Source organism: Stenella coeruleoalba (genome assembly GCF_951394435.1).
Source record: "Stenella coeruleoalba genome assembly, chromosome: 3".
Lineage (NCBI taxonomy): Eukaryota > Metazoa > Chordata > Mammalia > Artiodactyla > Delphinidae > Stenella > Stenella coeruleoalba.
This window is the reverse complement of record NC_137148.1, coordinates 125,940,326-125,956,589: the sequence shown is the minus strand read 5'-3', so window position 1 is coordinate 125,956,589 and position 16,264 is coordinate 125,940,326. Positions and strand designations below refer to the sequence as shown.

The 16,264-nt window shown below is 55.6% G+C and overlaps 1 protein-coding gene across 1 annotated transcript in view; it reads left to right on the top strand.

Annotated features, from left to right (window-relative positions):
• Positions 1-16,264, top strand: part of CAMK2A (calcium/calmodulin dependent protein kinase II alpha) — a gene marked incomplete at both ends in the record, with an annotated part of 62,184 nt that overhangs the window by 39,062 nt on the left and 6,858 nt on the right. The window contains 3 exons of the mRNA XM_079917266.1: positions 1,467-1,509; positions 4,062-4,102; positions 9,809-9,857. Coding sequence (XP_079773392.1) covers positions 1,467-1,509; positions 4,062-4,102; positions 9,809-9,857 — 133 coding nt within the window. The remainder of the gene's footprint in view (positions 1-1,466; positions 1,510-4,061; positions 4,103-9,808; positions 9,858-16,264) is intronic.

The following is a 16,264-nucleotide window of genomic DNA, read 5'->3' as shown; positions in this document are numbered from 1 at the left end:
TCTCTGCAGTGGCCAAGAGACCCGCTCACTAGTTCTTTCCTTTGTTGAGTCAACAAGTGTTATTGAACGCCGGCTGCCTGGGCTGGGCAGTGAGCAGCGGTGAGGACAGACGAGTGATGGAGACGTTATGGGGCAGTGGTGAGTGCTGTGACCACATGCCCTGAGGCTGTGGGAGTGCATAGCAGGGCCATGGAGCAGGCCATGGGAAGGATCCCAGAAGCCTTCCTGGGCAAGTGTCATTTCAGCTGAGATCCCGAAGGATAAGCAGGTATTAACAGTATAGAGACAGATTGGGCAGATGTTCCAGACACAGAGAAAGGCCTGTGCAGAAGTCTGGAGGCGTGAGCATGACCCCTTAGGGGGACTGCAAGTGCTTCGGCGTGGCTGGGAGAGGTTTCCGGGGGTGACATGGGACTGGGCAGGAGACCGTGGTGGGGGTGAGAGACCCAGCTGCCAAGCACTGGAGAGGAGTGGCCGAGGGACTAGACAGGGGCTGTGGCTCCAAGGAGGCCACATTGTGGCCCAGGTGGGCCCTAAGCTGCCAGCCTCTCAGCTGGTCTGTGTGTTCTCAGGGCCGTGACACCTCCTGGCCTAGACCTTGCCAGGGACCCCGTGAGCAGGTAGGAAGGGCAACCAAGAGGTCCCCAGCTGGTCGGGACAGAAAAGCCATCCACATGCTGAGTGACAGATGCTGAGGCCCTGGCTGCTTCGGAACCTCCTCACCAACTGCTCCCAGGCCTGGCGTGGTGGCTCAGGACAGGGACAGGGGCCAACGGGGTGCTGGCCAGCATGATGCCAGGAGAATTGCATCTCACCCCCAACCCCGCAGTGAGAGCTGTCGCAGAAGAAGTCTCAAAATGTCAGAGTCAGGGAGTCTTAAAATCATGGACTGTCAGACCCAGAGAGTGTTCAAATCAGACAGCAATTAGAACCAGGAGGGCCACTGGTCCCCAGCCCCTCCATTGACAGAGGAGGGTTTTTCCTCATTAACCCAGGAGCCACAGAGGGGCGAGCTAGTACTGGAGTGAGGAGCTGAGTGCCCTAGGCAGAGGGTGGAGAGAGGGGGGGGACCAAGGGGTGCAGAGTCTACTGTCCTTGCCCCGTCAGGAAACTTCCTTGGCCTTTAGGAGCCCCACGGACAGGTGTCCCGGACACAGCCACCAGCTCTGGCCAGGCCGGTGGAATCTATTAATATCTACTCCTAGGATGGCCGTGTACCCAGAGCAGTGCCAGCTAAGGCCTAGCTCACCCCTGCCTCACCCTTCTCCAGGGAGTTGGGGGTGGTCTCGGGGCTGTGGGGTGAGAGAAACGGAGGAATGGACGGCAAGGGGCAGAAGGCTTTGGCTTTGTGTCTGAATGGAGCACCTGCCTCTCCTTCCCCACTCCCCTTCCATCTCTCTGTCTCTCCTCTCTGCCCTCACCTCCGACCTCCTCTCCCCCAAACCCCCTCCTCTTATCTGTTGCAGGGAGCTATCCTCACCACTATGCTGGCCACCAGGAACTTCTCCGGTAGGTGCTAGGACCTCAGATTTCCAAATACATCCTGCAGGAGGTAGGGGCATTGCCGTATGGGGTATCTGGTGCCCTCAGGCCAGAGGGCCTGGGGAGAGGGGGGCTGTAGGGGACCCCGTGACTGGGGACTTAGCTCACCTGATGCAAACCTGCAGAAGTAAAGGTCAAAGGTCATCAAGCCAAGGGCCCACCAGGAAGGGTTAGAGGTTAAGTCTGGCTCCCCCACCTCACAGCAGTGCTGGGGTTCTCAGGCTGGGCCGGCCAGAGGGGAGGGCCTCACAGATGTCAGGGTCCAGGTCCAGGATGGACTGGCCCAGGCCCAGGGAGTAGCAGTATTCCTGTTCCCCACAGTTATGAGGCAGCGCCCTGCTTTCACTCACGTGGTCTTTGTGACAAGGTGATCGCCATCCCTGTTTTCTGAGTGAGGAAACAGAGGATCAGGAAGGTACACTCTGACTTGCCCCAGGTCACACTGTTAGAGGGAGGCCTTCAGTGCAGTTGTGACCAGACCCAGAGCAAGTGCCTTACCAGGCTGGGTCACCAAGGAGTCCAGGGTAGGAGGCTTTGGCCTCGGCCTGGGCTGGTTCAGGCGGGAAATGCCCAGTGACCTGTGGCATGTGGCCCCGAAGACAGGAGGGGAGGGGATTAGCATCAGGGCTTAGCAAGAAGCTCCCCTGGGCATGTTAGAGAGTGCCACGGCCAGCGTCCGCCAGAGGCTGCTCTCTGGGGAGCCCGGGGCGGCGGATGGGGCAGTTTAGCAGATACAGCAAGGCTCACCCGAGGGACCCTCTGGTTGGGGCAGCTAGAGCAGCTGCGGCACGTGGCTGGCTCCACCGCAAGGGGTCGGCTCTGGGAAGCTACAGCCCTGGCATTGCTGAGAGGGTCCACCTGCACATTTAACCAGCTGGGAGAATGAGACCCAGGGCTGGGAAGACCCTGCAACTTCAGATTCGGGCTTTCCCTACCACACCGGACTGCCTTCCCACGCTCTCCCCAGACAAGGATCCTGCAGTTCCTTAAACTGAAAGCTGAGCCACCCAGGCAGTCAGAGTCTTTTTTTAACAACTGAAGTGCCCCTAGGGCACTCTAGAGCTCACAAAACGGAGCCCATGGCTTAGTCTCTCTCTCTCCCTCTCTCTCTCTCTCTCTCTCTCTCTCTCTCTCTCTCTCTCTCTCTCACTCGATGTGCTTGGGGGCACCAGTGGTGTTTAACAAATTTTTTCTGGCAAGAGTTTCCAGCACTTAAAAACCAGGAGATTTCATAGCAAATCCCAGATTACTGACTTCTCTTGAAAATCAGAATATGTGGCTTCACGGGACCCACAGTCCCGTAATAGTGGGCTGGAGCTGAGAGGGGCCTCCTTGGAGGCTTGGGGGGCAAGTCCTCTCCCTGCTGCTGTGCATCCTGGTCTAGCTCACAAAGCCCACGATGATGGCTGGCCGTTCATCTCGGCTTTGGGATCCAGAGGTACTCCCCCAACCCCACCCCTGCCTGGATTTGCAAGAGGGAAATTTTGCAAGATGGAAAAGTTGCATGAGAGCCTGAGAGGGGTCATGGGTGGAAATGTGAGGATGACTGGGGAGCTGGAGCAGCCGTGAGCCCCAACCCTCCAAGCCTCTGGGGCATCAATGTCCAGTACCACCCCTCCTCCCCAGCTCGCTCTCTCCAGGCCACCAGGAAAAGGACTTACAGTGGCTACCATTTACTGAGCATCTACTGCATACCCGTCAAGTGCTGTGCTAAGCACTTTATAGATACTGTCTGCTTTAACTTAAGGCCATTTGCTTGAGGTTTGAAGCAGCCAGGTGTCAGGCTGCACAGGGCTGGTCATCGATCCCACTTCCTGACTGATGCCCTCTCCAAGGGCTCTCACCAGAGGTGAGAAGGAAGGGAATGGGAAATGACAGGTGGGGCCTCCCTGAGAGCTGTTGCTCTGCTTTTCCCAGCCACCAGGGACACAGCCAGCCCCAGTGTGGGGCTCCGGTGTTTGAGGGTAGGGAGGCCTCTGCAGGGGATGGGTGCTCTGGTAGGGGTGGGCCCCAGAGCGGGGGCATCTGCTTCTTATCACCAGCAAAATGCAGCTTCGCAGCTGTCCAGAGTGAGTAGGCAGGGCTGACACATGACCTCCGCGGCAGCATGGGGCTAAAATTAGAGCCGGCCGGGGCGGGGAGGGAGCGTCCAGCCCCGGGCTGGGCAGCCGGGCCTCCAGGTTGGCCACCACTAGCACGGGTGGTGACCAGGATCTGGAGGGAATCCCCAGACTGAAACAGCAATCCCACGGTCCTGGGACACATCGGGCACCTCCCTCAACCCATGGAGCCAGAGGGTCACACTTGAGACTGCTGAGAACCCAGGCCCACTCCCACCCAGCGGGCCACCGGCAGACCCAGGGCCGCCCAGGAAGGAAGAGGAGGGAGGGGAGGAGGTCTCCCCACGTCGCTGCTCCGGCTCTGTGCCCTCCGCTGCCCGTGGATGTTGCTCTTCCTCGCCCTGTGGGCCCTGGTGCCCTGCCTGGTGTTGGTAACCCTCTACTTTTTCTCCTCTGCAGGCGGGAAGAGTGGAGGAAACAAGAAGAACGATGGTGTGAAGGTAAGTCCCGGCCAGCACGGCAGGGTCTGCCTCTGACAGCGTTTCCGCCCACAGGGCCCGGCTTGCAGGGCTGGGACAAGAGGCCAGGCCTTGCCGATGGTGTTCTGGGCAGATGTGCTCACCCGTGCAGCCTGGCATCCCCAGACCCGGACCTGGGCTACGGTGCCCACCCTCCCACCAGGATTGGCGGGGGGCAGGCGGGGGAGGGGAGGGTTGAAAGAGGGTGGGAGAGGCAGGTGGCCTGGGGTTGGGGTGGGCATGAGGGCCGGTCAAAGGAGATTTCTGCGGTTCTGGAGGACTGGTGAGTGAGTGGGTGCAAAGAAGGGACAGAGATGTCATGAGGGGTGACCTCCTCCTTCCCGAGTGTAGGCTGGCTGGAATGGGCCCCTGACCCAGTGCACGCCCCAGTCCAGCCTACAAAGCCTGCAGGGGATGGACAGCCAATCCTCCTGGCTTTGACACCCAGAGGTACCCAGCCCCATCGAGGCCTGCGGTTCAGTGCTAAGAATCCCCTCCTCTGCCGACCCAGGCCTGCCCTGTCCCCACCCCTGACGCCCGAGCTGCTTTCCTCCACACCCCACCGACCCCTCCCTCCCTCCTCTCTCTTCTCCCTCTGCTCTCTGGGGCCTCGTCCCCTACTTTCTGCCTGGTCCCCTACTCTCTGCAGCTCCCTCCTCCCCTGCCACTGGCTCGCCTTGCGGACTCTCCTCTCTCGAGACCCTGCCTTTTTCTGGGCTCAGAGCCCTGCCTGGCCAGGGCCCCAGGGCTGGGCTGTGCCCAGGACGCTGGAAGGTGTGGGATGCTTTCCAAACACAGCCACCCAGGTGGGCTGGTGGCTTCACGGCTTGGTTTGTAGTGGCATTTAGGGTCTCAGGCCCCTGGCTTTGGTCTGCCGGTGGGGGGGTGGTATGGGAGGGGATCTGGGCTGTCTGCCTGAGGCCAGGATATGGCCCTCCTCTCTGCCCTTGGCCCTCTGGGGGCTTGAGTTTCCCCATAGGTACAGTGGGAGGGGGGAGGGCTGTGAACTCCATGATTTCCAAGATTTCCACTTTAAAAACAAACAAACAAGAAAAAATCATTTTCCCTTCTCATCTTGGGTGCTTGAGGAATATGTAATTATTTGGTTATCAGTCAAAGCCAGTGGTTTACAAATGGAACTCCTTGGAGCCCAAAGGTTCTGGGGAGGTACCTCTGGCAGCAGATGGGGAGGGATTGGAAGGGGGAGGCCAAGCAGAGAGGATTGGGGGCTTCTCACACCCACTTCAGCCTGAACAGTTCCATGGACCAGCCATCGCAGTGGTTGAGAGAGCCTGGGTGAGCTTTCAGCCCATTATTTGAATCTCCTGAGCCTGTGTTTCCTCATTCAAGCAACGGGTGAGCCGGGCTTCCCCCCTCCCAGGGCTGTCTGTGAGGATGAACTAAGATACTGTGCATTGAGGACTTAGCATGGTGCTGGCGTGCGATACATGCTCATGAGATGCTAGTCAGTAGTAGTATCTTTTCTGCTTTATGTGTTGGACTTTCGGGTAAGATTTCTCTTGAAGTTTGCTCGAGAAAATACTTGGAAAACACAGATCTAAAGCCAGCCCAGTTTATGCAGTTGACACACATCCATCCCCAGTGCTGTAATGGAATCCAGAATTGAGTTTTGGCTTACCTGCTGTTTTGGGTTACCCATGAGTCACCCCCCTCCCCTCCCAATTTGTAAGGGTGATGGAGGGATGCGCAACTTGCGGGGGAGGGGGGTAGGCTTGGAGCAGCTGGGGCTCAATCTGGCCCTAGTGTGTAGACACTGGGGGTACTGGGTCCCCTGGGGAGAATCATATTTGGGGGACATGGGGCAGAGGTCACAGGCGCTAGTGGGCTGGGGCCCAGGTAGGTGGAGGAGGAGGGGCTGCGGGAGGGCTGCCGCCGTCTGCTTGGCGCTCGGGTGTAGCCCTGGCAAAGCCCTGGTCAGGGCCTCCCTCAGGCTGGGTCGTGGGACGAAGCTCTTGTCTGGCTCCTCTCTGGGCAAGGCCAGGAGGCGGAGGCTGTCTGAGGGCAAGGGCATCTCGTAGCGTGGCGGGGCTCTGGCTGGTCACTGCAGGGCCTTCCAGTGGGCACAGCTGAAGAAACTGCTGCTGCTTCCTGTAGGACAGGACAGACCCTGAGTGACTTCTCAGGGTGGCCTGGGTGTGGAGGAAGAGACACTCAAAGGCTATTCCTGGCCCGACCCTTTCTCTGCAGCTCAACCTCCTCCCCTTCCTTGGGATGGAGGAGCGGGGACATCCAGCCGGAAGACGGGAGTAACCCAGGGGGATTTGCCCAGGATTTGGGGAGCCCGGCCTGCAAGAGGAGGGAGGTCCATTCATGTTTTTACTATGACTGAAACTGGACCTCAAGTCAAGAAGCCAGGGGTTTGAGCCTGGGCCCCACTGTTCCCTCCCTTGGGGACCTGGGCCATCAGTTCCGTCATCTGTGCAAGAGGAGAAGCGCTGTGTTCAGGGAGGCTGGTGAGAGGCTCCCGCCTGGGTGGGCCTGGTGGAGTCGCACCGTGATGCTCCCGTAGCCAACATGTGCTCGGCCAAAGCAGGAACTACAACTTGGTCCCTAGAGACAGACCACTGATTCCACCTGGGGCTTGACTGAAGAAGCAGTGATCGGTTCCAACGCTGGAGGAAAAACTGGCGGGTTGGAGTTCAAGATATGACACAATACTGTACTGTATGGGCTTTTAAGGGCTTTTCAAGGCTAACTTTGACCATCCTCTGTTTCTACCGTCCCTGCCCACCTTAGAACCATGCTCTTCACGTGGTTCTAAGAGATGTGACTCTCCTTTTGGTGACAGTTCACTTTCTAAATGAAACTAACACGCTGGTCGGTGTAGGGTTCTTATTAGTATCATCATCATTTTGTGATTCAGGAAAATCGAGTCTTTCTATTACCAAGAAGCGATGCCCCCGGTCCCAGCCACTCCTAGGCCTCTACTTTCATGAAGAGGGGCCGACCGCTCCCACCCCTCAACCCCACTCACTGCCCCCTGTTGGTGTCCCATCCGTGCGTCCTGACCCCTCTCCCCCATGTCCCATCCTGTCACTGTGCGTCCGAATTTGATGCAGTCTCTGCTCTGTGTTGCCTCCTCGTGTCCCGCCTGGAAACTCCTGGCCCTCACGCTGCTCCTCAGGTTTCCGCTGACAGCCGAGCTGTGTGGGCCTGTCCCCTCCAACACACACTGTGCCTGGCCCGGCTCCAGCCAGGAGTGAGGCCAACGCTAGGAGGACAGGGCAGGGAAGGAGGGGCTGGCTGCAGGCTGCTGCCTTGCCGGAGTCACACTGCCCGGGCCAGCTGGGGCAGAGGCAGGGGCTGTGAGCACTTACACTGGAAATGCCCAGTGAGCCACCTCCATGCAGAGGCCCTGGATGGAGAGGACAGGATAGGATCTAAGGCTCCTGGCGCTCAGAGGCTCCTGGATCTTGGAGTCAGAAAGCCCAGACTTAGACCTGAGGACACTTGGAGAATATCCAGTGCCTCCCACTGGCAAAGGCCTGCCCGGAGGCATCTCAGGTCTCCCCTCTGCTCCCCACACAGAGCAGCAAGGGGAGAGCCTCCTGGCCTCTCAGATGTAAGTGCTTCCAGGATAAGCCTTTGAAGAGCCATCAGGCTGTGGGTACCTGGACAGAGGAGAGGGCCTGCACTGGGGGTTCCAGCCTCTTCTTTGCTAGTAGCTAGCTGAGCGACCTTGGGTGGATCGCTGCCCGTCTCTGGACCCCAGGTTCTTGTCTGCTCAATGCAGGTGTCGGTCTTGGCCTGTAACCTTCTATGAGTGTGAGTCTTTAAGACTCCAGGCTTAGAGCTGAAAGAAGGAGAAGACAGTCTACATGTTCCTCTCTCCTTCCCTTGGTTCCACAGTTGATTATACAGGGGAAATGACAAATCCCCCCAAAGCTAGAATAGGCTGAATGGCAAGGCCCAAAGACTCGAATTCTGGGCTCAGCTGTGCGTCTGCCTTTGCCGCAGTCTCTCTATCAGCATAAAGGAGCCGAATAGGCCAGTCACTGGGAAGCTGTGGGCACAACCAGGACTTCTGAGGCCACTTAGAGGAGTGGTTCCCACACCTGTCTCTGCTTTGGAATCACCTGGGGATAGTGTTTAAAATAAAGACGCCCAGGCCCCAGCCCAGACCTAGTTATCAGACTCCTTACAGGGGGTCTGGTTATGTATATTTTGGACAAGTTTCCTGAGTGACTGTGACACTCAACCAAACTAGGAGTGGGGTCTTTCCAGCAGAGACACAGGAGGAGTCTAGGAGGAGACATTGGGCCTCATCTCCAGACCCGAGCACCTTGTTGTCCTTCAAGAGCTTAGGATTCTGGAGGCCTTAGGCGCCGGGTATCTGAGACCCAGGATTTGCCTCCTCCATCTGAACTTGGCATAGGGCGAGCCCTGATCCAAGAGAGGCTTAGCCCGCAGCTCGATGGTTGGATTGTTGAGACCCAGGCAGCTGTGCACGAGGCTCCAGAACGCTAGGCTGAGAGAGGCCTGGCCCTGCCAGGTCAGCTGCTGCTGGTGGCCCTGACTCCTTGTCCCAATGCCATTGCCGGCAAGGGACCACAGAGGATGACCCCGAGGCCCATCCTCCTTCCACCCCTCCCCTGTCGTTCGTTCCTCTGCTCCCTGCCGTTTTCACGCTGTGTCTTTTCCTGTCCCATCTCTTCTCCTTGTTTTTCCAGAAAAGAAAGTCCAGTTCCAGCGTTCAGTTAATGGTGAGTGTCTGCCGTCTCCCAAACGCCGGTAAATCCTGGGCCTCGAACCCTCGCTCCTGCCTCGCTCCTGCAGGCTACACTGGGAACCCGGGCGGGGAGAGGGTGCTCAGGGTGTGCTTGGTACGTGTGCCTCGTGTGACAATATGTGTGTTGTGTGTGCGTGTTGTTGGCGTGTTTCTGTTGACACCTCCAACTCCATGACCCAGGCCAGCAGCCTGCTGGTAGACCTGAGAACTCCCTCAGCTGTGAAGGTTGACTTGAAGCCCATCCCACATCCAGCCCGTGGCTTCTCGCTTCGCCTTGCCCTCTGCTCTGGAGCTCAGCTCAGGACTTGGTTTGTGTCAGTTGTGGCCACTGGGGGGCTTGGTTTGGCCGAAGTAGCGGGCGCCGTAGAGGCCCTTCTTGAGCTTCTGTGAGGCTACCCAGGGCCTGCCGGTGGCAGAGGAGCCACCAGCCCCTGCCACCGTCTAGGGGTTCCTGCGGTGGCATGGTGGCCCACGTCCCTCTTCTTCTGATTCCATTGCTGTCTCCCTCAGTTGTGTGGTTTTTCTCCCCCTGGAAAGCCCAGCCTCTGTCACACTGGGCCTCCCCCCGTCTCTCTCTTCCTCTCCTGCCGGTGTGTGTACTCCTTCCCCGTCCTGTGGCCACCATGTGCCTCTCTGCCCTCCACACCCCCTCTCTGCTCCCTCAAGCAGACAGGGCTCAGGACCCCCTTCCAGAAAGGCCAGGGCTCTCCACACATCCACCCCTTCATTTACAGCCCCGTCCCCGCCACCAGCCACCAGCCACCTGCTTAGTTGGGCCCGTCCCCTCCTTAGGCTTGGAAGTCTGACAGGGTTTTCAGTGCAGCATCTGGATGGCAGAGCCCATGAGGCTTACGGCAACGGGGCCGCAGCATCAGGCAGACCACACCTCTTCCCGCTTGGCAAGCGGGCCTCACCACCTCCCGTGTTCTCTTTGGCAGGAATCTTCAGAGAGCACCAACACCACCATTGAGGATGAAGACACCAAAGGTAGGAGGGGTCTTGCCTTCAGCATCTGGGCCCCCGGGCCTCCTGGCAGGCCCCCTTCGCCGACAGCCTCCGGCCTGAAGGGACCGCAAGGCCAGCTTTGTGTCCTGTTTCTCTACAGAGAGCCTCGCTTTGGCTCCTTATAGGCTGGGTACACAGCGGGGTGCCATTTCCCTGTGTGAGGTGCCTGGATGGACTTTTCTCATGGTAGCAGTTATGTGTTGACTTTAACACGTATTAGAAAAAATTAACATAGTCAAGTCATAAATGTATCATAGTAGTATACATTTTCCTTTGGCAGTGTTTTTGGATTTTAAAAAAAAACCACAAGTTGATTTTAAAAACTTGAAGTAATTATAGTAAGGGAAGGGAAAGCAAAAATGTATCAATAGGAAATTCAACAAACTGGAATATGGGAAACACTGCCTAAGACCGACCCAAACTGCGGGGGCTACTGTAGCCAGTGGCTAATAGTCTTCACAAGCCCTCGGATGAAAGGGGGAGCAAGACCCCAGATAACGGTGATCTGATAGTAAGAGAGGAAATAATAGGATGGGAATAGGAACAATGGCTGCCTTTTATGGGGTACTTGCTGCATGCTAGACCTGTTCCAAGTGCTTGGTACTCACCTGAGCTTTACAACAAGCTAAGAAGTAGGTACTGTGATTAACCCCATCCGACAGCCCAGAAACTCAGGGGTTGAGTCAATTGGCCTAAGCTCCCAGACCTCGTAAAGGGGACAGTTAGGATATGAACCCAGGCAGTGTGGCTCCAGGGCCTGGCTCAGCTGAGGAGGCCTTGGCATGTGGAAAGATGCTTGGAGCTTGGAGGAGGGAGGATGGAGCGCTGGCTTCCGCCCAGGGGACACCAGATCCTTGGACGAGTTAGTGACATCCTGCTGTTCTGCCTGTACCCAGCCCTTCTTCTTTCCCCAGGACAGGGAGATCGGCAAGGGAGGGGGTTCTCACACTCCAGTGTGTGTCAGAGATGCCTGGGGAGTCTCTGAAATCGAGAAAAGCAGCATTGACCTGGAGAGATCACAGCTGTGCCAGTTGAGATATTTTCAGGAGTTTAGATGATTTGCTTCTAAAAGAATATACAATGATGGGGACAAGAGCATTTTGTTATGTAATAAATATTTTTGCACAGTTGCCGTGCAGGCTTATTTAAGGCAGATTTGACACGCTAAACGCCGTTGACTGCCTCCTGACTCTGCCACGATGTTTGGAAGACCAGCCCCACCCTATGTGTGTCCCTCTCCGGTCATTCCCAGCTGGGGCAAAGCAGGGGCAGGAGATGGTCACTCCATCACCATAGCCTGGTGCTAGAGCAAATCAAGCGTCTATGAAAGCACCAGGGACAACCTTCAAAATGCATTATCTCGAAGAATTCCCTTGGGATCAGGTCAGCATTCTAAGTCCCTCAAGTATGATTTTTAACCATATTCCTGGCCCTGCTCCAGTGGAATCTGATTCCATAGGTTTATGGTGGGCCGAGATAGGTTGTTTCTGAGACATTCACCATATCTGAGGCTCATTGTAAGGTGCTGGGAGTTTTGAGGAGAATTGTTGTGGCCTCATAATCCTGGTCTCAGAGCAGACAGGGTCTGTGGAGGCAAACTGGCTCTGTGATTCTTCATTGGAGTCCATCTGCTGGGTGACCTTAGACAACTTACTGAACCTCTCTGAGCCTCAGTTTCCTTAACAGTAAAGAGATGATAATAGTATCAAGCTCAGAGGATTGCTGTGCAGATGAGACGACAGGCTGTGTCTAAAGTGCCTACACAGTGTTTGGCATATGGCCACTGTTTAATAAGTCTTAATTTCTCTTCTTTCAAACTGGAGCTTATGGTTGAATGACAGGAAGCCATGTGACGTTTTCTTGGAGCGTCAGTTTTACTCAAAGATTATTTTAAGACAAATATTTATACGTTCAACAGACAGAGAAATGTTTGGAATAGAATGTAAAATTTGTGTGCGCTGTTAATGTAAAATGTGACCCGTTAAAGACATTTTCCACCTGGGGTAACGGCTCTGGGTTACATCCCTGAGGCCTGACATTTACAATCATTATCCTCTGCTTTAGAGATATCAGGATGGGAACATTTGCGAAGTCTTGAATTTTAGTTCACTTATGCCCCTTTTAAAGAGGGGAGGATGGGACTTCCATGGCGGTCCAGTGGTTAAGACTCTGCGCTTCCACTGTAGGGGGCACGGGTTTGATCCCTGGTTGGGGAACTAAGATCCCACATGCTGTGCAGCATAGCCAAAAAAAATAAAATTTAATTTAAAAATAAAATAAAGAGGGGAGGCTGAGGCCTAGCGAAGAGAAAGGGCATGTCAATGTTACTAATGGTAAAACTGGGACCCCGTTCCCTGCCTCAGTTTCCACACATGTAAAAGGCCATGTCTGATGGAAGAGTTGCTGGCTCAGCCAGGAGCTCCTCCCCCTGTTTGGCAGGAGAGAGGAACTCTGTGCCTCCCCCAGCTTCTCCAGGCCTCAGAGAAAGTTTCCAGAGAACCATTTTCTGGTGTTAATTTGTTAAGTCTTCTTACTAAGTGAGAATAGCAGCTGGTGGGGTGGATTCTGACCTAACATTAAAGTTAATTAGAAATGTCATCCTCCAGGGATCATTCTCCCCTCAGCAAAGAAAGGGACATTAATATTTCAGAGCCCCTCAGGCTTCATACACAGGCCTCTCACCCTCTGAGCTGCACGGGGTTCTGCCAGACATCCTCCCCACCGCCCTATCTCCTCCTGGTCAGCTCCTTGAAAATTCAATTTCCTCTCCAACCCAAAGAGCTGCCTTAGAATCTGGGCAGAGACATTCTAGGAACTATCAGTCAGGAATGCTGATCCCGTCTCAGCCTCCTCATCCTGTGTGACCTTGAGAGAGTGCCTTAACCTCTCTGGAGCTTCAGCTTTCCCATCTAGAGCGGAGCCCTCCTGGTTGTCTGGGTGAACACCTGGCAGATGAGAAATGCCAGAGGGTGCCACTGAGCAGCTGCTGGATGAATCTTTCGTAGAGCAATAGGTCTGCCAAGGGCATGGGAGGGGCTCAGAACCAGAGTGAATTCCTCCAGATTTAAGGAGCACCAGACCCCCAGATCTTTGGTCCCAGAGAATGAAGCTAGGGAGAGTCCTGCCTGCTAGGCTTCAATTGTCGGCAAACTTGGTGTCCTGAGTGGCTGGAGGCCAAGTTAGGCACTGTCTCAGGCTGCATTCATAGAGGTGAAGTGTCCAGAATTGGGGAGGGGGTAGAGAGTGCTACCCCAGACCTGATATTCTGCAACATTCAAGCCACATCAGGGATAGTGTGCTCACACTCAGAGAGGCAACTAAGCACCTTAAGTACCCTCGAAAATAGATGGCCAGCTGGAGCCAGATCCTGCGAACCACATGCGGGAGGCCTTCAGCCCTGAGAAGAAAAGACTGGTGGGGGAAGGCACCTGGAGAAGCAGGTACACACTGAAGGATCCCAGAAGGCAGACCAGAACTATAACTGGGGGCTTTTAGGGGGAGACTGCAACTTGAAAGAAGGAGGTGGATGCAAATGGCAAAAGCCGTTCAGCAGTGCGGTGGCCTGCCCGGCGGGCTGCAAGCCCCAAAGTTCCAACCGAAACTGAACCATCATATATCAGGCTGCTGGGAAGTGTCCCTGCCCGGGTTAGAGGCTAGAGACCGTCCTCAGGGAGAACTTCCAAGTCAGAGCTTTCCAGTGATGGTGATCACAGCGCTTGCTTATGGAGGGCCAGGCAGTTCTCTCAGTGCTTTACATAATGCATCGTATTTACATAAGTGAGTCGATATAAAGGGCTTGGAACAGTAGCTGGTTCTGAGTGAGGACCATATGTGTGTTAGTTATTTTTATTGATATATTCTTAACTCAATCCTCAGAACCACCCTATGAGGTAAGTACTATTAGTAGCTCCATTATACATATGGGAAACTGAGGTAGGAGGAAGTATCTTGCCCAAGGGAACACAGTTACTAAGTAGCAGAGCCAGGATCCAAACTCAGGGGGTCTGGCTCCAGAATCCATGCCCTTGACCGCTTGAGTAGCCTGTCTGAGATGGTGGTGAGAAGCGGCCCACGGGAGACAGGGCATTAAGCACGGGCTCGTGGAATGTCAAGTGGGAAGGGTTCTTAAAGCATGTGGAGTCACTCTGCATCATCACCCTGATTTCATGTGGGAGCAGCTGGAACGAGGTGTCTCCTGGTGGAGGTGGGTTTCTCCCCATCCTCAATCCCCCAGCTTCCACGAAGGAGGTCAGAGTTGACCAGGAGGCCGGGCTGTTGGGCTCCTAGGGACAGAGGCCACAAGGCAACTTGGGCAATTCCAGGGAACAGGGCAAGGCCAGCAGCCCCAGACCCTGATTTGGTCCATCTGCTCGTTCATTCATTCAAGCTGCCTCCGCCTGAGCCCGAGGCAAGACCCCAGAGTCACCCGGCTGACCTCCTGGTCTAAGACAGACCCGTTCCCAGCCCTGGCGATTCTTTGCAGAGCCAGGAGATAAAGAATTAGCGGCTCACTGTGGTGACTGACATTGGAGATAGTAACTTCAGTGATGTTACGTCTACTGAGCGCCCACCACGTGCTAAGAGCTGCGCTGGGCACCGGGCCCTGCCCTGAGGGGGCAGGTGCGGGGGGAGAGGGAGATGGGCTTTGGAGCTGCACAGTCTGCTCGGGGCGGTTGGTCCACTGGAGCAGACTATTTCACCTTTTGCCTCCACGGTGACGGGAGCTTGTCTCTGACCGGGAGGAGAGAACCGCATGAAATTGTGCTGGGAGGCTTCAAAGATTCGCGGCTTAAGCACTGGCGCAGTCACTCACTCCATAAGGAATGCCTGGCCAGGCCTGCTCCAGGCTCCAGGGATCAGCGAGCCTCCATGGAGCTCATATTTGAGCTGGGGAAGAGACAAGCATGTGGGCCCAACACATCACGGAACGCATGGGAGCTCCTGGGTCCTGTGGAAAAGGCCCTGGGCTGGGAGCCAAACTCTGCACCCAAAATGTTCTATGTCCTTGGGCAAGTCCCACCCCTTACCAAGCTTCTGTTTCCCCAATGTTGGATGAGCAGGCTGAGTCCCTGGTCCCCAAGCGTTCTTGCGGCCTGGGTGTCCTGCGATTCTTTATCCTCTGGGCCTGAGGTGAGCTCCTCAGTGTGAGGAGGGATGGGATGGCACCAGCAATTGGTGAGGAAAGGGGCAGGGACAAGGCCTCCTCCAGGAGCCGTCTCCCTCCCATGCTCCCAGCCTGAGAAATGGGCAACATGTCCACCCATCTCACCTGAGACTGCTCTAGCAGGCCAGCTCACTGACCGGCTTGGAGGTTAAGCTTGAGCCTGTGGGAGGAAGGGAAGCAGGCCTGGCCCTGGGAAACACGCCTGAGGCTTCTGGGTGCATAGCCCTGCTGGGAGCCAGAACACTTGGCTTCAAATTCCTTCATTGCTGAGGCTCGGTCTCCTCATGTGTCAGATGGGGGGAAACTGGCCTCGCCTCCCCCTACCCCCCAGGCTGTGAGGAGCAGATGCAGTAATGAGCAGATGCAGGAGGCAGCACTTGCAGTGTATACCTACTGTGTGCCAGGCTCTGGTCCAAGTGCCTCAGGCACATCATCTCATCGCATGCTCATAACAACTCCGGGACGGGGGCATTGTCAGCTCCATACGAGGGACCAGAAAACAACCTCGTGCCCCACGGCTGCACAGCTTGTAAAGACCTGGGGTGGGATTTAGAAGAAGCCTGTCTGGTGCTGAAGCCTGGGTTCTTTACACAACTTGTTCAGCACTGAACGTATGAGAGGTGATGGTGTCCCCATTTTACAGATGGGAAAACTGGGGCTCAGAACATCACACACCTGATAAGAAAACTGATGTCTAATCCTCTACCAGGAAGACAGCAGCTGTTCGTGGTGTTTCAGTGGTGGACAGGGGAGGCCAGGTGTCAGCAACTGGGATTCATTCTGCCTAGAAAGTTCTGGAAGGCTCAGTGCCTGATTCCTATAGGCACCCAAATGGAACAAAAACTGACTCAGACCTAAGGGATGAGTAAGCCCTAAGCCCGCCCTTAGTGGCCCCAGTTTGGACCATGGGGGAGCCCCTGGTTTATGGTTGCTGGTGACAACCTCCACAGGTGACCTTGCTTGGATTCAGGTGGCAAAACAAGGTAATGGAGAAGCATATTTTGGACTCGAGACCTGGGTTCAAATCAGGCCTAGAGCCAGAATCATGCATGCTGTTTCGAGGCAGAGGCTGCCAACTAAGACACTGGCTCTGCCCATTGTATTTGAGGGAAATTTCACACTTTTTTCTTCACCTTTCTGGGCCTCAGTTTCTTCTTCCATGAAATGGGAGTAATGATACCCAGGGACAGTGTGAGGATAAACGAGACAATCTCTCTGAGGCCCT